We start from the raw sequence: 23,493 nt of genomic DNA, 5'->3' as shown, positions 1-23,493 counted from the left end.
TGGACTGTGAAGAAGGCTGAGCACCCAAGAATTGATGCTTTTGAACTGTGGTGCTGGAGAAGACTCTTGAGAGTCCCTTGGACTGCAAGGAGATCCAACCAGTCCATTCTGAAGGAGATCAGCCCTGGGATTTCTTTGGAAGGAATGATGCTAAAGCTGAAACTCCAGTACTTTGGCCACCTCATGCGAAGAGCTGATTCATTGGAAAAGACCCTGATGCTGGGAGAGATTGGGGGCAGGAAGAGAAGGGGACAACAGAGGATGAGATGGTTGGATGGCATCACTGACTCGATGGACGTGAGTCTCAGTGAACTCCGGGAGTTGGTGATGGACAGGGAGGCCTGGCGTGCTGCAATTCATGGGGTTGCAAAGAGTCGGACACGACTGAGTGACTGATCTGATCTGATCTGATCTTCAAGTTCCACAGGAAAATTCTATTTGTATTTTGATTGGAATCCCAGTGAATTTATAATTTGGGAAAAAATAACTTTTTATGTATGATATTGAGCCTTTCCTTCCATGAACATAGTATTTTCCATATGTTAAGTATTCTTTAATGGAGATTTCATCTTCAGTATAAGTTTAAAAGTTCCTTGTAAATATCTGATATTTTACTAACATTTTTCTAGCCATACTGTAACCTATTGCTATCTTAAAGAGTATCTTCAAAAATTTCATTTTCAAATCACTTGTTAAATAGGAATGACTTTATTTTTTAAAACTGATTTAAAATTGATGAAGAATTGATGCTTTTGAACTGTGGTGTTGGAGAAGACTCTTGAGAGTCCCTTGGACAGCAAAGAGATCCAACCAGTCCATCCTCAAGGAAATCAGTCCTAAATATTCACTGGAAGGACTGATGCTGAAGCTGAAACTCCAATACTTTGGCGTCCTGATGAGAACTGATTCATTTGAAAAGACCCTGATGCTGGGAAAAATTGAAGGCAGGAGGAGAAGGGGACGACAGAGGATGAGATGGTTGGGTGGCATCACCAGCTCAATGGACATGAGTTTGAGTAAACTCCGGGAGTCGGTGATGGGAGGCCTGGTGTGCTGCAGTCCATTGAGGTCCCAAAGAGTCGGATACGATTGAGCAACTGAACTGAACTGAATTGATTTATAACTGATTAGCTTATGCTGACTGATACTTTTTTGTCTTGCCTATTTGATTTATCAATTATTGAGAGATGTGTATTAAAATATCCTCTAACGATTGTGGATTTTCTATGTAATTTTTTCCATGTAATTCTGTCAAATTTTGCTTTATCTATTTTGAGGCTATGTTTTTTAGGAGCATGTACAGCTTTTATCTTCATAGTGATCTATTTTTTTTTTAAATCATTAGATAGTAACTTCTTTAACGCTTTTTAGCACCAAAGTCTTTTTTGTCTAATTTTGGTACAATTAACACCAGCTTTATTTTGATAAAGGTTTGCCTGGTATATGTTTTATATTCTTTTATTTTTAACACCTTTGTGTCATATTACAGCAATGTCTCTTGTAAACAGCATGCAGCAAGATTTAAAAACAATCTGATCTATGTCTGACTAAACTGATGAGTTTAATTTCTCATAACTGATGTATTAAATTTATTATAATTATCATTTCTAAATATCATTTCTATTTAACTTGATTTTTCAAGTTGTACCTTTAACTTCTTTTTTCTCCTTAACAATCAACTGAATTTTCTTCCCTTTTCCCCTTTCCATTGATTCAGATGTTAATCATTCTATATTTAATCTTTTGGTGGATCCCCTTCAGATCATAACTGTACAGCTGACATAATTAAGTCTAAAATTCATCCTTAATTAAACAATACTAGGACCTCTGAATATTTAAATTACTCCTGAGTTAACAGGTGTTGGATAATTTAGTTCCACACTGTTATACTGCCAACTGATCACTTTTGCTACTATAACTGGTTTATACAGTTACAGCCAATGATTGTTTAGTTATACTCACATGCTAACCTATCTTTCCCTAGCACTACATTTTACATCTCATTCTTACTTTCCAGGTTCAATTATCTTCTTCTTGAAACATACTCTTCAATTGTTCTTTCAGTGAATATATTTATATTAGTTTGCTGAAAATGTCTTGATTTTGCATTCATTCTGAAATAACAGTAGAATCAGATATAAAATTCTAGGTGGACAACTATTTTTTTCTTAATTCTTTTAAAGTATTATTCTATTATCTTTTGCCTTGTACTACTGCTGTCAAGAAATGTGTTGTCAGCCTAACTGCAGTGCCTTTGAAGGTTCAGTCTGCATTGTGAAAGTTGCAGATATGGAGAGCTTGCTGTACTACACCATTTTATATAACAGAGTTGAGTGTGTGTGGATCTTTGTATTCAGGGGTTCCTGTAACCAGTCCCCCATAGATACTGAGGATGACTGTATTCTGTGTGATTATTTGCTCAGATTTTTTGACTTCAGTTATTCCACAACGTTTTAAAGTATACATTTGTGTTTATCACACATTCTGGAAAATTCTGTCATTATCTTTTCAAATATTGACTCTTTTTTATTCTGGAATTCATGTTCAGCATATATCGGACCTTCTAATATTATTATCTTTATCTTTTCTCTTTAATATTTTCAATCTCTTCATCTCTCTGTATTGCACTCTGGAGAAATTCCTCACACATGTCTTAAAGTTAATTCTTATCTAGGTCTAAGTTGCCTAATCACCTATCTAAGATTTTTATTTTATTTTTAATTTTTAAAAGATTTTTAAATTTAAATGGTTTCATTTTAGATATTCAATTTGCTTTTTTAAACTCTGTCTTTAAAAAATAGAGGTTTGTACTTTTCTCATTTTAAAATTCCTTTTTATTCTTTAATCATTTTCAAATACTTTAAAATTTCTATCCGATGTTTCTATTATCTGAAACTCCTTGAGGTTACAGTCTTACTGTTTGTTGTGTCTACTGATGTTTCATCATGAAGGATTTGTTTTGAGAGTTTTGAGGGCTCTGTGATTATGAACTGAACTGAACTGATTTTCAATGGTACTTCACTTTTGGGACTTCTATGACATCTGGGTTGAAAACAACCAAACCCTCTAGAGAGGTTTTGGGTTTCCTTCTGCCAGGCACTCAGAAATATCCCTCTACAATTTTGGAGTTCTGAGACAACACAGACACTATATCTGAACCTTGGATTTCCATGGGGGAAAGCTTTTATCAGAAGAATGACTCAGTTCCCCTACCCACGGCCCAGGCAGAGACTCTTCCTTGTCTTTTCACTGAGGAGTAAACATTTGAGGGATCCATTTGTTTTTTCATGTGGCTGTCCCAGGTCCATTTTCTGCCTTGCATGGGCCCAAGGCTTCAACTTCTATCTAACTCTAGTTGTTAAAAGACAAGGTCCTTAAAAAGTAAGACTGGTAAAGCCCCTTAAGGCATCAGCACGTTCAGTATACCTAACACTCTGGTTTTCCTTCTTCATTTTGGCCTTGGAGAATTCTCTTAATTCCTAGTAAGATCAGTAAAGCATTTAAAAGAATACTTGTTGGCCCCTACCTCCCACCATTTTGAGGTACTCTCCAGTGGAAGGATTTCAAATTGCCCAGTATACTGTATTCTGGGAACCATGGTGCTCTCAGGTTTTAGACTTAAATGGCATCATGTTATGCTAAGTCGCTTCAGTCACATCTGACTCTTTGCAACCCCAAGGACTGTAGCCTGCCAGGCTTCTGTCTGTGGGATTCTCCAGGGAAGAATACTGGAGTGGGCTGCCATTTTCTTCTCCAGGGGATCTTCCCAACCCAGGGATCGAATCTAGATCTCTTACATCTGCATTGGCAGGAGGGTTCTTTACCACAGTGCCACCTGAAAAGCCCAAATGGCAGCACAAGTAGTGCTAATTCAGTCTCCTTTATAGTAACTGCAACCTCATGAAAGATCAACTGAGAGGAGACTGACTGCCTTTTCCCTTGAAAAACCAGGAAAAACAAATACAGGTTTTTAATTCCTGTTCTACCACTTACTAGTCAGTCATGTGATCTGGGGCAAGCTCCTTATTTGAGTGTTTTGTTTCCTTAACTACTAAACCAAAATAATAATTCTTGCTTCATAAAGTTAACTGTGGGTATTACACGAGATAGTGTATATAAAACCCAAACATACTGCAGGCACTTAAAAAATACTCTCATTCCTTCCTCTCTGTTTAGAAGATGGACATTATGGAATTCCATAAGAATAGCCTTTAGATTTATATTACATTTTATATGTTTTACTAACAAAAAATGTTTAATTTCTTAATAACCCTGTGAGGTAGACAGAAATCCACATTACAGATGAGGTCAAAACTTGTTATTAGAAGAGAAATAAGAAATCCCCAAACCCAGAAATCCTACCTTACAATCTAGTATTTCTCTGGGGATAATTGCTGCTTCATAAGGCACTTTAAAAATCCTTCTGCTGAACTAGTTTCTGAAAACGCATCCTCAGGCCATAAATATAATACAGACATCAGAGGCTCGGTAATTGAAAGGATGTACACATTTGACCTTAAGTAATTTGGAGCTGGTGATAGCTGAGGAATACCGTACCTTGTGGAAAATCCTGATGGGAGCCATCTCTGCTCCATTTAGCGTCTTCAAAAGGAACATGGGCCAAGAGGAAGCATTCAGCCGAAATCCTGCAGCAAACATAACGGGCAACAGATAAAAAATACATCTCAAAGGGAATTGCGATACCAAGTTTTCCCTTGGGAATCCAGCTACTCCTGCCACAACCTATGCTGTGATAGTTACAGACTGTTAGGAAAGGACTTAAAGGTTAAGCAGAGAAAATGCCTCATGAGACAGATGAGAAAATGAGGCACGTAAGAGGGAATGTAACTTGCTCAAGGTAATGTTGCAAAGGTAGTAGTAAAGTCCCCAACCAAGTTTTCTGACACCAAGACAAGTATTATAGAACGTACATCATAATGCCTGAAAAGTTTCCTTGAAAAATCCAAAATAGATGTGTGATAGGAATAACAAATACTTAGAAATGATCTAGACAGTATAGTGTGAAAGGGGATATAATAATCTCTTAAGAAACCAAATATGTCTGATAAATCCAATATACAAGTAAAACTTTTTAGTTTATCTCAATATAAATATGCTTTCACTCTCTCTCTTTCTCTTTTCCCCTCTCTCACACATATACAAAATACAAAAAACTTTTGGATATTCATTTTTACTTAACGAAGGATCAGGCTTCATGAGGAAGATGAAAGGGGTCATTTTATTAAAAAATATTCATTTTCCAAAAGAGTCAAAGGAAGCCTAGAGAGGTTAATTGTCCATTGTCCATTGTCATTCCTCAATGACAAATCATTGGAAAAGATACTGATGTTGGGAAAGACTGAAGGCAAAAGGAGAAAGGGAAAGCAGAGGACGAGATGGTTAGATAGCATCACCGACTAAATGGACATGAATTTTAGCAAACTCTGGATGACAATGGAGAACAAAGGAGCCTGGTGTGCTATAGTCCATAGGGTTGCAAACAGTTGGACATGACTTAGTGACTGAGTAACGACAAGTCAAGAATATACTATTTAATTAATAAATTGTAAAAATAAGATCATTATCATATTTTCCAATTAGAGCTCCAAGTGCTCTCTTCAATTTGGCTTCAACCTTCTACTTGAGATACCAAAATCTAGTGCCTTTTGATAGTCTCCCAGTCAACCTCAGCTCTCCTGTTCCTGACAAAGGACAGACAGGCTGAACCACAGCTGCACAGCTGGAAACAGCAACAACAATATCTGATTACTGTGTACTTCACTGTGAGCCAGATACTGTGCTGGGCACTTTCTACTGGTTATCTAATTTAATCCTCAAGACAACTAGTGAGGTAGAAATTATCTTCATTTTATAGATGAGAAGAGAGGTATAAAGTAAACTGCTTAAATTTCAAAGTGAACAAATGGCAAAGAAAGGACTGACACCCAGGCAATCTGACTGTTGAGCCCATGCTCTTATCTACTATGCTAAACTATCAATGTGCATGGGAAATGGAAAAGGAAGAAGCAGCTTTTGGGATTAAGTATTAATTAAGAGCTATAATTAAATTAAAGGGGGGGGGTGTGAGAAGAGAGAAAAAAATGGAAATAAGAAAAGAGGTACTACCCCACATGATCTAAATGCTTAGTCTCAAAGCTGGCTAGGCTAAATGGGGTTTCCCAAGGTCAGAAGACTTCCTGGGATAGCTCATTCTTATCAACAGTGGAGACAGCAATTTGTACACTCCTGTCAAACTGCTACCACTTCCGTTTTTGCCTGCCTAGCCTTTTTACCTTTTGCAAACACCCCCTACCCCGCTCCAAACCCTGATTTCAGGTGATTTGGTGGGGATGTCTACAGTGGGCTCTACCTACCTACCTGGTTATGGAATCCAAGATAACGCCATTTAAGAGCATCACATTCCCTTTAGACCAAAAGTATGTTATGTATGTCCCAAACTGGCTCAACTGTTTTCTGATATGATATGCATGTTGAAGAGCTTTTCTTTCTCTGAGATCATATTTGTAAGGGTGTTTGTAGATTTGGCACCGCTAACTAGAGAACATAACTGAGAATAAAGCCAACTCAGAGCAGAAGATGGAGAGACATGAGAGTATTTAAAACAACTCTCCTTAGGTCAGGAAAGGGTTGGAGCAAGCCAAACCCAGAGCAGATCTGCCATGAATAGTTCACTACACCTAAGAATAAGGCACAGCAAGGCACAGCTGTTCTAGAGAAATGTTCCCCGCACCTTTGTAAAACGGGGGAATAGGGAGGAGTGACTACACAATTAGAAAATTCAGATTCATGCCCTCAGTTCTCAACAACTAGAATGCCTCACCATGTGATTCCCAATTCAATTTTTCAGAAGTGGGTTTCTGAGAGGCTTCTATCTCACCTGGTACCTGAGCTAAGGAAAAAAAAAAAATCCTCTCATTCTGGAAACCCTTATTATAATAATAGCTAATATGTATTGAATGCTTATCATGTACTACTTTACAGGTACCTTCTCTCAGGATATTTCAAATAATACCATGAGAAGTACACTATCATTATCCCTAGTTTGCAAATGATGAAAGAGAAACTCAAGGGAAGTAGTTCATCTCAGGTAGTAAGTGGTGGAAACAGATTCTACTATATAAGGGTCTTACTCCAAACCTCATGTTATTAACTATGTTTCCCTGCCTCCTAGCAAGCTTCTTCAAGAGTATAAGGGCACAACAGAAATGCTGCCGAACCAATTACTGAGTACTTTATCCCCCAACCCCCGGTTCTCTTTCACTATACCATGCTACTTCCCACAAAAAACATTTATTATGCTCATATTATGTGCTAGCCTCCAAGGGCTAAGTACTTGTAAATGGGCTATCCCATTTAATCACTTCTACAGCTCTGTGAATTTGGTATGAGAAAAGCAGCACTGGTTTTGGATCCAGGCTGCCTAGATTCAAATTCAGCTCTGCTACTTAGCTGGTATGTGATATCTGGGAAATAATAAGGTCCCTTACTGGCTTTAGTTTCCTCAACAAAAAAGTGGGATAAGACTAGTAACTACTTCAGTGGGTTGTTTTAAGGATTAAAATAAGTTAATATAAACACATGTGAAGCACTTAAAAAGATACCTGGTATATAATAAGTATTAAATAAATGCTGGCTTTTATTTTGACTATTATAGACAAAAGACTGAGCTAGTCAATAGCAGAGCAGGATTTAAACTGCATTCTTCTGTCTTCAGAGCCTTCATTATTAATCAGCACGTTAATGTCTTCAAGCATTTAATCATTCAGTTCTACCATGCTATCTCTCTTGCTAAGAGTTGGAGTTGTACATTTGTGCAAGAAGGAAAAGGAAAAAACAATAATTTGAGGGTCTCCTAAAATTAAACAATGGCATGCAAGAAACAGGCCAGGTGGTAAGAAATCTGAACCTCTGAAGTGGGAGCACCTCAGTATCTGGCCACTGGCTCTCTCTTCTTTGGTCTGTACTCCTTTCCCATCAACGGTGACTGCCAATTTATATCTCTAACCCAAACCTCTGTTCTGAGCTTCATGCTCATATTTTCAACCGCCTTATTCTATAATTCTTAGATGCCAAGAAATCTCAAAATTAGTGAGTCTAAAACAAAACTCTTGATTTTACAACCCCCTTTCCTCTAGTCACCTCATCTTGGTTAACAGTACGAGTTATTTAAACCCAGGTTCTGAGACCAAACTTATGGGGCTTCCCTGGTGGCTCAGAAGGTAAAGCATCTTCTGCCTGCAATGCAGGAGACCTGGGTTTGATCCCCGGGTCGGGAAGATCCCCTGGAGAAGGAAATAGCAACCCACTCCAGTACTCTTGCCTGGAAAATTCATGGACGGAGAAGCCTGGTAGGCTACAGCCCACGGGGTCGCAAAGAGTTGGACACAACTGAGCGACTTCACTTTTACTTTTCTGAGACCAAAAAGCCTGGAAGTTACTCTTGGTTCTTCCATTTCTACTGCCTCTCAAATACAATTAATCAGCAAGTACTGATGGCCCTTACATCGAATGTATCCTAAACCGAACCATTCCTTGCCATTCTGTATTTCTCCCCCACTAACGCCCTAATCTAAGCCACAGTCAGGCTCTGTCCATCCTACGACAACAGCTTTTTAACCACTCTGCTTCTATTTTTGCCTCCCTACTGTCTATTTTCCACACAGCAATCAGAATGATATGGTTATATTTCTAAAAATATAAATCAGATCACATCACTCTTATGCTTACATCTTATACCACAAAATAAACCTAAAGTCTTTATGTATTTAACAAAACTTACAAGATCTGGAACTTGCTTGCGTCTTATAATTCATCTCTCTCTCCCGTACCCTTTGAGTACCGGTCTTCCTATTTTCCAAGCACACCAAGCTGTGTCCCTCTGCCTCCAACGCCCTTTCCTTTTCTCAAATCTTGTATTAGTTCTTTGCTAACCTCCTCAGAGTGGCATTCCTAGACTACTCTACCTCAAATAGCCTCCTAGATTCTGCACCTTATTATCCTTAGCTTTCATCAGCTAAGGATAATTTTCTTTTTCCCATGTAATGTGTTTTTTCTAACCAGAATATAAGCTCCATAAAAGTTTTACTAAGCAAAGGAAAAAAATCTCCACTTATTAAATGGGTGCTAGGAAATGCTTTATCATGTTATCTCATTTAATCCTCACAAAAACCATGTGTGGCAGAGTTTATTAATGATCTGGCAGGTCAGGCACCTGAAACTGAAGGTTACAAGTCAAGGTAAAGCAACTTACCATTGGCCACACAACTAAACTAGTAAGTGGCTGGGGTAACATTATAAAGCCAGGTCTCCAATTCTAACCCCAGGCATTTGCGAGTGTTCTGTGCTTACCTAAGCTTTCTTTTACAAATATTTATAAACAAACAGTTCCAAAGAACTTTCAGATGCTCCCAAGACTGTTGGACTACTGAATAAATTAAGGTTTGTCTGTTTAAACAGTGATCTGAGCGAGCTCTGGACTTGAGTGTAGATACGCAGGCTAGAATCTAATCGCAGTTCATGCCCTCTGGTGGCAGGTAACAGAACAGCACTCGTACCAGGAAGCACATGTACATGTGTACATGTATGTAAAGCTCCTCTGGGAGGAGAAAATGATTTGAGAATCATCTTGACAGTTATAGAGTCTAAAGCTCCTCTAAGTTATTAGACTCTATGGCTCTCAAGATGATTCCTAAATCATTTTTCTCCTTCCAGAGGAGCTCTACATACATGTACAAACACAAATACATGTCGAGAAACATGCCACTCACTCGCTCATAACCCTGGACAACTCACTTCGCTTTCCCTGTTTCTGTATTTGTCAGCTGATGACACAACTAAAGCAGTGCTTCCAAACTGAGTTTGGGTGGGCTAAACCTAAATTAGGAGAAGGCGATGGCACCCCACTCCAGCACTCTTGCCTGGAAAATCCCACGGACGGAGGAGCCTGGTGCACTGCAGTCCATGGGGTCGCTAAGGGTCGGACACGACTGAGTGACTTCACTTTCACGCATTGGAGAAGGAAATGGCAACCCACTCCAGTGTTCTTGCCTGGAGAATCCCAGAGACGGGGGAGCCTGGTGGGCTGCCGTCCATGGGGTCGCACAGAGTCGGACATGACTGAAGCAACTTAGCAGCAGCAGCAGCAGCAAACCTAAATTATACCTCAAGAGTGAGAGAAGTGAGAGCTGGGGGAGAGAGACGCTGAACAAATTCTCTTCCCTGAGTAAGAAGTGAATGTTCAGCCAGGTTGGATTTGGGAAGGACTGCTAGAATTCCTTTTGGTTCTGCCAGGATGCTGTCACCACTTTGCTACTCCACTCTCATATATACACTCAAACACAAGTTAATACAGATTTATTTAATTGGGGGTGGTTGTGACTAGTCTTGAGATAAGTGTAGGTAAAGATGGGTCTGGCATTATTCAATGTCAGGGGCCTTTCTGCAGAGAAGAGAGTTCAGTGAATATTTTTAAAATTACCTTTATCACATAAGTATTTAAGATACTGTAATTAAAGTTACTTCTCTCTAAAATTTTACCCCTTCCATCAATTTCTAGAAATAGAGTTCAAATTTCCATAACCATAAGTGAGATGCGCATCTTTTAAAACCCCCCTTTCCACTGACAGACTCCGGAGGTTACTGACCATATGAGAAGACTGACTAGTGTTGGGAATATAAAAGAGCTCAAGTCAATGTCCCCTACACACCAGGGTATGTGATCAAGTTTGCTGAACAGGTAGTTTATACTGAGATCCTGACACAATTGACTAGGGGCCTCACTAGAGGCCAGCTCTGATATAGACTGCTGCTACTAAGTCGCTTCAGTCGTGTCTGACTCTGTGCGGCCCCACAGACGGCAGCCCACCAGGCTCCCCCGTCCCTGGGACTCTCCAGGCAAGAACACTGGAGTGGGTTGCCATTTCCTTCTCCAATGCATGAAAGTGAAAAGTGAAAGTGAAGTCACTCAGTCCTGTCCGACTCTTAGCGACCCCATGGACTACAGCCTTCCAGGCTCCTCCGTCCATAGGATTTTCCAGGCAAGAGTACTGGAGTGGGGTGCCATTGCCTTCTCTGCTGATATAGACTAGGGACTCTCAATCTTGAACACTGGAATCCCCTGGGGAGCACTAAAGAACACATTATCCTACCCCCAGAAATTCAGATTTAATTGATATGAGGTAAGGCCTCACCCTAAAGGAGATCAGTCCTGGGTGTTCATTGGAAGGACTGATGTTGGAGCTGAAACTCCAATACTTTGGCCACCTGAAGCAAAGAGCTGACTCACTGGAAAAGACCCTGATGCCGGAAAAGATTGAGGGCAGGAGAAGGGGACGACAGAGGATGAGATGGTTGGACTGCATCACCAACTGGATGGACATGGGTTTGGGTGAACTGCAGGAGTTGGTGATGGACAGGGAGGCCTGGCGTGCTGTGGTTAATGGGGTTGCAAAGAGTCGGACATGACTGAGCAACTGAACTGAAGGCCTAGGCAGTGAAATTTTTGAGAGCTGCGTAGGTAGTTCTAACTGGCAGCCATGTTTGAGAATTAGTGATCCATACGGTCCTGTTTAGAAGAAATAACCTCAGACTAAGTATAGAATGGACCATTAAAACAAGGGGATGTGAGGAAAAGACTGACATTATCTGAGAATCATTCTACCTTTTCACCTGGAGGACTATGCAATGTTCCTATTTGAATAGAACACACATACTTATACACACACACACACACAAACCACACAAGATTTTAATAGAGAATAATGGTCTCAAGAGCAATGCTTCCCAAATATAAACCAGCTGTGTCAGAGTCTTGGGAGAGCCATTTTACCATGCAGAATCCCAAGCCCCATTACCTAGAGATTCTGACTCAGGAACTCTGGGGAGAGGTCCAGAGGAGGCCTGGGGAACATGAACACACACACATATATACATGTAATTATATTCATAATTTAAAGTTTTTTATTTTGAAAAATTTTAAACCTAGACAAAAGTAGCAAAAACAGTACATGAACAAATTATGCACCCTTCACCTGGTTCAACAACTAAATAATACTTCACCACAGTTGCTTTCCATCTAGCCACAGTTTTCCTCTGAACTATGTGAAAGTTAGAGACATCATGATACTTCACCTCTATATATGTCAGGACATGTGTCCTGACAACAAGGACACTCTCCTTTAAAACTGCAATATTATCTTATCCAAGAAATTTAATTAAAAGTATTCTCAAATGTCCCCGAATCTTTATAGCTATTTCATTTTAAAATACACCACGGATTACATATTGTATTTGGTTGTCATATATCTTTAGTCTCCTTTAATCTACAATAGTTCAGTTGCCTTTTGTTTTTCACGAAATTACTACTTTTGAAGAGTCTGAGCTGTTTTACAGAATGTCCCAAAATTTGGATTTCTTTCTGACTGTTTCCTTACGATTACATTCATGCTAAATAGTTTTGACAAAAATACTACACAAGTGATGTTGAGTACTTCTCACTTCATTGGTCTGATCAATGATGATACTAAATTGGATCACTTGTTAAGGAATGACTGACTGACAGATTTCTTTATTGTAATCCCCCCTTATAATTAATAGATAATCAGTGGGGGAAAACTTCAGGACTATGTGAACATCCTATTCTCCAATAAGCTTTTTTTTAGCATTCATTGATTGTCTTGGCCTGAATTCATTAAAATGGTGACTGACAAAATGCTAACTTTCTATCATTTTTAATATTTATTAGCTGATATTCTGCAAAGGACTTTCTCTGCAACTTTCTTTTTCTAGTGTTTCACTAGGGACCCACGGTGCTACTACATTGTATTTTTATTATTCTTTTTGATGGTTTTATTTTTCCAGTTTTGGTTAGTCAAAGTATCTTTGGGCTGGCTCCTATATCCTTTTGATATGTACCCATCATTCTTTGAAACTGTTTCCTGGCAAAATAAGATGTTCCAGATTCACCTGTTGCTCAGTCTTGAAATCAGCCATTGCTTCAAGGAGCCATGATTCCTTTTAGTGGAGAATGGGATTTAGAAATCAACTAATTTGGAAATTTAGAAATCAACTCCTCACATTGCTGCTGAGGAGTCATTGTTTCTAGGCCTTTCAATAGATCGAGCTTGGGACATATACATACATACACGTATACATGTACCATCTTGGAATACATACATATACACATGTAAACATGTATATGTTCTAAGGGAATATGTATTATATGTTAATATATATGCATATTTTAATATATATAATTATAGATTTATATACCTATTTTAAGTAGAGTTCATAACATACCTTCAATTCAAATCCTACACTGCAAGGTTCTTCATCTTCTCCTATTACATATTTTGTATCTTATTTACTCATTACATTTATCTTCAACACACACAAAATAGTTTCAGATTATTATGGTGAAACCACTAACATTATTTAAAAAAAAAGTCAGAATTTTCCTTTGAAATATGTCCCAATGAGGGTGTACTGTAAGGGTTCTGATTGTTGGAATTTTTTCAATGTGGCTATGGTAATCATTTGATACAGAGATCAATTTGTTCCTGTTTATCAAGTTTCAGTTCAGTTCAGTTCACTCAGTCGTGTCCGACTCTTTGTGACCCCATGAATTGCAGCATGCCAGGCCCCTCTGTCCATCACCAACTCCCAGAGTTCACTCAAACTCACATCCATCGAGTAGGTGATGCCATCCAGCCTTCTCATCCTCTGTCGTCCCCTTTTCCTCCTGCCCTCAATCCCTCCCAGCATCAGAGTCTTTTAGAATGAGTCAACTCTTCGCATGAGGTGGCCAAAGTACTGGAGTTTCAGCTTTAGCATCAGTCCTTCCAAAGAACACCCAGGACTGATCTCCTTTAGAATGGACTGGTTGGATCTCCTTGCAGTCCAAGGGACTCTCAAGAGTCTTCTCCAACACCACACTTCAAAAGCATCAATTCTTCGGCGCTCAGCTTTCTTCACAGTCCAACTCTCACATCCATACATGACTACTGGAAAAACCACAGCCTTGACTAGACGGACCTTTGTTGGCAAAGTAATGTCTCTGCTTTTGAATATGCTATCTAGGTTGGTCATAACTTTCCTTCCAAGGAGTAAGTGTCTTTTAATTTCATGGCTGCAGTCACCATCTGTAGTGATTTTGGAGCTCTGCAAAAATAAAGTCTGACACTGTTTCCACTGTTTCCCCTTCCGTGAAGTGATGGGACTGGATGCCATGATCTTAGTTTTCTGAATGTTGAGCTTTAAGCCAACTTTTTCACTCTCCTCTTTCACTTTCATCAAGAGGCTTTTTTAGCTCTTCACTTTCTGCCATAAGGGTGGTGTCATCTGCATATCTGAGGTTATTGAGATTTCTCCTGGCAATCTTGATTCCAGCTTGTGCTGCTTCCAGCCCAGCGTTTCTCATCATGTACTCTGTATATAAGTTAAATAAGCAGGGTGACAATATACAGCCTTGACGTACTCCTTTTCCTATTTGGAACCAGTCTGTTGTTCCATGTCCAGTTCTAACTGCTGCTTCCTGACCTACATATAGGTTTCTCAAGAGGCAGGTCAGGTGGTCTGGTATTTCCATCTCTTTCAGAATTTTCCACAGTTTATTGTGATCCACACAGTCAAAGGCTTTGGCATAGTCAATAAAGCAGAAATAGATGTTTTTCTGGAACTCTCTTGCTTTTTCCCTGATCCAGCGGATGTTGGCAATTTGATCTCTGGTTCCTCTGCCTTTTCTAAAACCAGCTTGAACAGGAAGTTCATGGTTCACATATTGCTGAAGCCTGGCTTGGAGAATTTTGAGCATTACTTTACTAGCGTGTGAGATGAGTGAAATTGTGTGGTAGTTTAGCATTCTTTGGCATTGCCTTTCTTTGGGATTGGAATGAAAACTGACCTTTTCCAGTCCTGTGGCCACTGCTGAGTTTTCCAAATTTGCTGGCATATTGAGTACAGCACTTTCACAGCATCATCTTTCAGGATTTGAAATAGCTCAACTGGAATTCCATCACCTCCACTAGCTTTGTTTGTAGTGATGCTTCCTAAGGCCCACTTGACTTCACATTCCAGGATGTCTGGCTCTAGGTGAGTGATCACACCATCATGATTATCTTGGTCATGAAGACCTTTTTTACAGTTCTTCTGTGTATTCTTGCCACCTCTTCTTAATATCTTCTGCTTCTTTTAGGTCCATATCGTTTCTGCCCTTTATCGAGTTTAGTCATATACTAAAAGTTAGCCAATTTTAGTATATGCCTGTTCATCTATTTTTGATTTAATTTTATGTAGTAAGTAACACATTCAAATAATTCAAAAGTCAAAAGAATATAAATGGGTATTCTCCAAGAGGTCTGTCATTTCTATTCTTTCCACACTATTCCCAGACACTCCCCATAGGCAACTTTTTCATTATTTTCTCGTTTTAATAGTCCAGTGTTTCTTTTTATAAAAATAAGTATATAAAATATATATAAGTTCATGTACATTATATATATATGTGCATGTGTGTATACACATATATTTCCTTCTTTCTCAAAAGTAAATGGTATTAAATATGTTCATATCAATGTGTAATCATCACCATCATGTATTTCCAGAATTTTTTCATCTTCCTCATATCAAACTCTGCCCATTAAACAGTAACTCCTCAGTCCTTTGTCCCCTCTCCCAGTTCCTTGCAAATGTCATTCTTTTTTCTGTAGGTACTCAGTGGAATCATGTGACTGGCTTATTTCATTTAACATAGTATCTTTAAGATTCACTTACACTGTAGCACGTCAGAACCTCCTTCCTTTGTAAAGCTGAATAATATTCTGCTATGTGTATATACCACATTTTATTTACTCATTCTTCTGTCAATGGAAACTTGGGCTGTTTCGGCCTTTTGGATATTATGAATAATGCTGATAATATGGGTATAAAAATACCTACTTGAGTCCTTACTTCATACTTTTTTGCCTATCTATCCCAAAGTGGAATTGCTAGATCATATGGTAATTTAACTTTTAACTTTTTTTTGTGGAAACACCATATTGTTTTTCATAGTGGCTATGCCATTTTTCATTTCCAGTAGTCACCAATACACAAAGTTCCAATTTCTCCACATCCTCACCAACACTTGTTATTTTCTATGTGTTTGATAATAGCCATTCTAATGGGTGTGAAGTATTATCTCATTGTGATTTTGATTTCCCTAAATGATTAGCAATATAGAGTATCTTTTCATATGCTTATTGGACATTTGTACATCTTCTACAGAGAAATGTCTATTCAAGTCCTTTGCTTATTTTTCAATCAAGTTGTTTATTTGTTACTGTTGAGTTCAAAAAGTCTTAAAAAATATATTGTGGATAGTAACCCCTGACCAGATACATGATTCACAAATATTTTCTCCCATTCCATGAGTTCCCTTTTCACTCTAACACTTTCCTTTAATAAACAAAATTTTTAATTTTGATGCAGTCAAATATAACTATTATTTTTCTTTTGTTGCCTGTGTTTTTGGTGTCATATCCAGACACCACTGCCAATTCCAATGTCATGAAGCTTTTCCTCTGTTTTCTTCTAAGTTGTATGGTTTTAGCTCCTACATTTAGGTTGTTGATCCATTTTGAATTAATTATTATATAAGAGTGTAAGGTAAAGGTCCAATTTCATTCTTTTGCATGTGGATATCCAGTTTTCCCAATATTCAGCATACAATATTGTATGTTGAATTGGTTTATGTGACTTTGAAAAAATAATAGCTTTACTGTGGTGAAACTCAATTATACTTTTAAGTATCTGATTCAATGGTTTTTAGAGTTATGCAAAGATAATTCTATTGGCTTCCCTGGTGGCTCAGATGGTAAAGCATCTGCATGCAATGAGAGAGACCTGGGTTTGATCCCTGGGTCAGGAAGATCCCCTGGAGAAGGAAATGGCAATCCACTCCAGTACTCTTGCCTGGGAAATCCCATGGATGGAGGAGCCTGATAGGCTAGTCCATGGGGTCGCAAAGAGTTGGACGCAACTGAGCGACTTCTCTTCTCTAAAGATAATTCTACCTAATTTTGGAAGATTTTTTATCATTCTTCCACTCTCCCTGTTCTCAGTTTATCCCAGTCCCTGGAAACCACTAACCTCTCTGCCTTTTTAGATTTGCCTATTTTCTCCCATTGTTTGGGTTGTCTTTTCACTTCCCTGACAGTGTGTCTGGAAGCATAAAAACTTTTAATTTTGAGGTCTATCAGTTTTTTTCTATTCTTTGTGCTTTTGGAGCCAGATCTAAGAAAACCACTGCCTAATCCAAAGTCGTGAAGATTTACTCCCATGTTTTCTTCTACGAGTTTTAGGTCTGTTATCTACTTGCAATTAATTTTTGTATATAGTGTGGAAATGGCAACCCACTCCAATACTCTTGCTTGGAAAATCCTTGGATGGAGGAGCCTGGTAGGCTACAGTCCGTGGGGTCACAAAGAGTTGGACACAACTGAATGAAAAAAAAAAAACAAAAAAACTGGGGTCCAATCTCATTTTTTTATATGTGAATATTTAGTTGTCCCTGTGCAGGTTGTTGAAAACCCTGCTGAATTATCTTGGCACCTTTGCTGAAAATCAACTGAGCATAAATGTATGGGTTTATTTCTAGACTATCAAATCTAACCCTCTTATCTCTAAGTCTATGTTTATTTTATGCCAGTACCACAGTGTCTTGAGTACTGCTGCTTTATAGTAAGTTTTGAAATCAAGAAATGTACATTCTCACAAGTCTGCAGAGTTTTGTCAAAGTTCATATGACTTTCTTCCTTTGCTATTTTAATATGGTAAAGTCCACTAATGATTTCGCTAAACTTAAATCTTTTCATTCTACCCAAACCCCTACCACTTTGTCTTGATGAATCACTGTTTTAAATATGTTGAATTCTACACACACACACATACACACACACACACACCATCATGTATAAGTATTATTATAAAAATCCTAAATAAAATGTTAGGAATTAGAATTCAACATATAGTTTTTTTTGTTTTTTTTTTAAGTATCAAAGTTCTACTTGTTTATAAAAAGAATTTGGATATTTTCTTACTTTTTCTATGATCCAGAAGTGCACTGTCTAATACCATGCCACCAATCACATAGGTTTTCAACTTTAAATTACAATTAAATAAAATTAAAAATTCAATTCTTTAGTTGCAGTAGCCACATTCCAAGTGCTCTACAGTCACACGAGGCTGGACACGTATCATACTGGACAGCAAAGACACAAAACATTTCAATCATCATAGAAAAGTTCTGTGGGTATCACTGACCTACAGCAACTTGTAGGTAATTAAGAATTGGGACTATTTGGTATTTAAGATTTTGAAGGATTTCCCTGTAAAATAATCTGTACATAGTACTTTGATGTAGGTGTTTTGAAAACATGTTTTCTATAGATCTGTTTAAACATTGTGATGCTCCTAACTAGCTTTCTGGTTTATTACACTATTGCTCCCTTTGTCACTTCTACTTCTGTATATCTGCTCTAATTGCTTTTTTTCTTTATTAGGCTAACTAGTGGCTTGTATATTTTGTTGATGCTTTCTCCAAAGAACCAGCACTTTGATCTTCTGCTTTTCTATTTTCTACCTCACTAATCTCTTTTTATCTTTATTTTTTCTATTTATTTCTCCTTTGTATTTTCTTTGGGTTATAACTTTTCCTAGCTTTCTGAATTGGGAGCTTAAATTTTTAATATTTATCCTTTCATTTTTATTTATGACAGGTATTTAAAGCTATGATTTTTTTTCCAATCACCCCTTTGATTGTATCTCAGACTTCTGATGTGACGTTTATTATCACTATGTTTTAGGAATTTTGAAATTTTGGCTTATATATTCGTTTTCCAAACAAAAACCGTTTAAACAAAGAGCTTTAAATTTCAAGGTGGAAGGGTATTTGCCAAGGTATACAGTTTGGTATGCATACACACACACACACACACACACACACACAATCTATCTTATTCATTAAAGTCTTCAGCACTTTTACTTTTTGTACTCTTAGTCTGTCTTGAGAGATGTGTGTTAAATATCCTATAGTATGTTTGTCTATATCACTTTGTATGTACTGTAATTCCTATTTTATGAATTCTACCATGTCTAAAGGGCTTACTGGGTGGCTCAGTGGTAAAGAATCTGACTGCAATGCAGGAGATGCGGGTTTGATCCCTGGGTAGGGAAAAATCCCCCGGAGAAGAAAATCACAACCCTTTCCAGTATACTTGCCTAGAAAATCCTATGGACAAAGGAGCCTGGTGGCCTACAGTCCATGGGGTCACAAAGAATCAGACACAACTTAGTGACTAAACAACAACAACAGTCATGTCTGATAACAGAATTTTAACCTCTGCTTATTTAACTTATATGCAGAGTATATCATGCAAAATCCTGGGCTAGATGAATCACAAGCTGGAATCAAGATTGCTGGGAGAAATATCAACCACCTCAGATACGCATATGATACCACTGTAACAGCAGAAAGTGAAGAGGAAACAAAAGGCCTCTTGATGAGGGTGAAAGAGGAGAGTGAAAAGCCTGGCTTAAAACTCAATATTCAAAAAACTAAGATCAGGGTATCTGGTCCCATCACTTCATGGCAAACAGAAGGGGAAAAAGTGGAAATTGTGACAGATTTTATTTTACTGGGCTCTAAACTCACTGAGGACGGTGACTGAAGCCACAAAATTAAAAGACGCTTGTTCCTTGGAAGAATAGCTATGACAAACCTAGATAGGATATTAAAAAGCAGAGACATCACTTTGCTTAACAAGGTCCGTATAGTCAAAGCTATGGTTTTTCCAGTAGTCATGTACAGATATGAGAGTTGGACCGTAAAGAAGGCTGAGCACCAAAGAATTTATGCTTTCAAGCCGTGGTGCTGGAGAAGACTCTTGTGAGTCCCTTGGACTGTAAGGAGATCAAACCAGTCAATCCTAAAGGAAATCAACCCTGAATATTCATTGGAAGGACTGATGCTGAAAGCTGAAGCTCTAATACTTAGGTCACCTGATGCAAAGAGCTGACTCACTGGAAAAGACCCTGATGCTGGGAAAGATTGAAAGCAAAAGGAGACGCGGGTGGCAGAGTAGGAGATGGTTAGATAGCATCGTTGACTCAGCGGACATGAATATGAGCAAACTCCGAGAGACAGTGGAGGACAGAAGGGCCTAGTGTGTTGCAGTCCACAGGGTCACAGAGAATTGGGACATGACTTTGTGAAAGAACAACAACAAACCTCTGCTACTATATTGTTTGAAGTTGCTTCATACATCATTTGTCATCTTTTACTTTTAGCCTTCCCGACTCACTTTATTTTAGGTATGTCTCCTGTACAGTGTAAAGTTGGATTTGACTTTGAACATCAATCTGAAATGTTTTAACAGGTGAGTTAAATGTAAATGTTCATTTATATTGTGTATACTCTGTATAAATCACACTCAACTTTACACTGTATAAATTACGTATTTGTTCTCAACTTTATCACCGTATGTTTTATTTTCTGCATTTTCCATAGTTCATCTCTTTGTATCATATATTTCTTGACCATTTTGTTCTTTTGGTATTGAGGAAGTTTGGGAATTTTGTTTTAGTGGTTATCTTTATACTAACATACTTTATAATGTCCTTAATTCCCCCATTTCCTCATTTAGGCTACTACTATCTGATTTATTGGTTTTAAATGATATCCTCTGATCCTATCTAAAGATATTACAGGAGGAAAGGGACTTGCTTTCTGGTCCCACTGCATCTGCTGGCAGGCTTCTGCAGCACTCCCATCTCCTTGGTTGCCTGTGTCCTGGAGCACTGGACAATTAGTAGTTAAGTATCCGGTGGCCAGCAACAACAGCAGCAGCTCCGCCTCCACCACTTTCTCCCATCTTAAATGGTTTTGTAAGAGTTTCTAGAGAGAGACACACCTCTCCATGAACAGTCTTCTCTGCACTATAGAAGGCAAATTTCTAGCAAGTTCCACTGCTGTGGCACTAGTGATTTCTCTCATCCAGTGAGCAACCGTGCCCCCTCCAACACGGCTTACATCTCAGGCCTGAGATGGGGGAAGGGAGGCTCTTCCTTGGGCTGTCTATCTCTGCCCCAGTGTAGTGGCTTCTCCTTATGTCTGTTCTTCAAATATTCCTTAGAGTTCTCTGCCTTTTGACTAGCCAATCCCTGACTCCAACTCTCTGTTAGAGTTAACAATTTCATTAAACTTTCTGTGTTCCTTTCTCACTGGACCCAGACTGATACCATACTATTCTACTCTTGTTCCTACCTTTGTTTTTCTTAGATATATCATCTGTTATTTGGATGAAGCTCTTTCTATAATTGATTTAGGAAGGGGCTGGGGTCACAATATTTCCTGTGTTCTTGCACATTAAAAACTCTTTCAGTATAATCTCAGCACTTGAAAAAACAGCTTGTCTATATATAAACCTGTCTTTTCTTTCCTCAAATTTCTTAAAAATGCTCCTCCATTTATAGCCTTGCTTTGCACTTTGCTGTTGAAAAGTATGATGTAAACCTGACTTTCTTTGCCTTGAAAATAATTTGGCTGTTTTGCTAGAGGCTTAGCTGACTTTTTCTTTATTCACAGAGTATAACTGTTTTACTAGAAAAGGTCTTAGAGTTGACAATTTTCCAGGAATAAGGTAGGCTTTTTCAATATGAAGGTTCAGGTATTTTCCCATTTTTGAAACATTTTCTTACATTACAATTTTAAGTATTAATCCTGTTTATCTTCTTTAGGGAATCCAAATATACATGTACACATACATATACCCAGAGGACCTTTTTGACTACATTCTATATCTAACAGTTCCTTTCTGATACTTTTAAACCTTTTCTTCTAATATTTACTTTTATTCTCTTGACTATTTTATTTCTTTTCTCAATGTCTCTTATTATATTTTAAGTTGAATATATTGTCCCAATGGGTACCTTGGAACTGAGTCTTCAATTTAGATTATTTTTCTTTCTTCATTTTTTTCCTTGAGTTTGCACAATTCTATTTTCATATCTTCCTATTTACTGCGCATTTCTAGTCTGACTTAAAATTTACGATTCAAGGTATTTTTTTTTGTAGATGTCAATACTTATTTAATTCAAGATGGGTCATTGTGCAACAGTTTTCCTCTGATTAGTCACTGATTTTTGGCTTAGAATTTTCAGTAGTTAAAATGGTTTTATCTTCTACTTCTGTTTTTCCTCATGTAGAAGTTTTTTATGGATGTTGACTGCTGTTTCCTAACGATTTAAAATGTCATATTTTCTCGGGCTAGCAAAAAACAGGATGTTCCATTTTGTCAGGAATCTTGGGTCATGAGTTTTCTGTCGGCATAATGAAATGCAGCTTCTTTAGTGGAGCCTGTTTGGGATGCGGTGGGATAGGAAGACCCGAATGTCTTCTGATTTTATGATTCTCTTTGTTCCTGTGTAACTCTAAACGATCACCCATGGCTTCCTTCTTTTCCTTCAATATTATGTTTATCTCTCCCATGAAGGTAGTTATCAGCCCACGGCTGCTATCTCTGGTCCCTCACACTTTTAATTCATTCTCTTTCTTCTGATTCTCCAGTAGACAATGCTCTTATCAAGTAGCTCTTAGTTCTCTTTCAGTATTTCCAACTCTGGATGGGCCTATCTTTTTCTGGGAGTGATTTTGGCTGTGTTAGGCTCCCATTGCCCTCTGCCTTTTTAATGTAGTTTCTATCTACATAGAACTCTATATTCTGGTATGGGGTGGGTATTAGCTTTACTGGTTTCAGATCTTTATGTCAGAACATGCAGACAACATGTTATTGAAATGTGTGGTATTCTTGACTCCTAGTTATGTTTAGGCATGAGTTATGGATGGCTTGATTTGCTTTCCTTTTTGAGCTATATGTTTGTGGAGAACTTATGGAAAAATTTTGATGTAGATAGTCACCATTATCCCTGGGAACTTATATTTTGTAATAGCCTATCAAGATGCTTCTAAACCATGGTTCATAAAATCAGTTGAGAACCTTCTGGTACTATGCAGCTACAAAAAGGAATGAGAAACATCTCAATACTAAGAAGTCGTTTTCAGGACATATTGTTAAATGAAAAAAGTAAGATTGAGAAAAGTATGTATAGTATGTTGTCATTTATATAAGAAGGGAATACATATGTATATATATGTACACACACACTCACAGATATATTTGCTTATTTTTAAAAAATGGAGTATGAACTATTAAGTTAAAAGAAAGTGATTACTCTATGGCAGAAGAAAGGGATAAGGTAAAAGGCATTTCTCTGAATATACTGTTTTACAGATTTCAAGAATTATTTATATACATGAGGCCAAAGATGGAACAATTCAAGAATCAACAAGGATAATTAGTGCAATGGAGTGAAAAACATCAAACATGTATGAATCTTTGAGTCTATGTTATTAAATACAACAGCAGCAATAAGACTAAG

General features: G+C 37.9%; 1 protein-coding gene across 11 annotated transcripts in view; it reads right to left on the bottom strand.

The window, feature by feature from the left end:
- Positions 1-23,493, bottom strand: part of SCMH1 (Scm polycomb group protein homolog 1) — a 224,371-nt gene that overhangs the window by 94,834 nt on the left and 106,044 nt on the right. For all 11 annotated transcript variants that reach the window (XM_061412328.1, XM_061412331.1, XM_061412333.1 and 8 more), the window contains one exon: positions 4,558-4,646. In XM_061412328.1, the coding sequence (XP_061268312.1) occupies positions 4,558-4,646 (89 nt within the window). The remainder of the gene's footprint in view (positions 1-4,557; positions 4,647-23,493) is intronic.

Source organism: Bos javanicus, chromosome 3, assembly GCF_032452875.1.
Source record: "Bos javanicus breed banteng chromosome 3, ARS-OSU_banteng_1.0, whole genome shotgun sequence".
Lineage (NCBI taxonomy): Eukaryota > Metazoa > Chordata > Mammalia > Artiodactyla > Bovidae > Bos > Bos javanicus.
The sequence above is the reverse complement of the archived record's forward strand: the minus strand, read 5'-3'. Positions and strand labels throughout refer to the sequence as shown.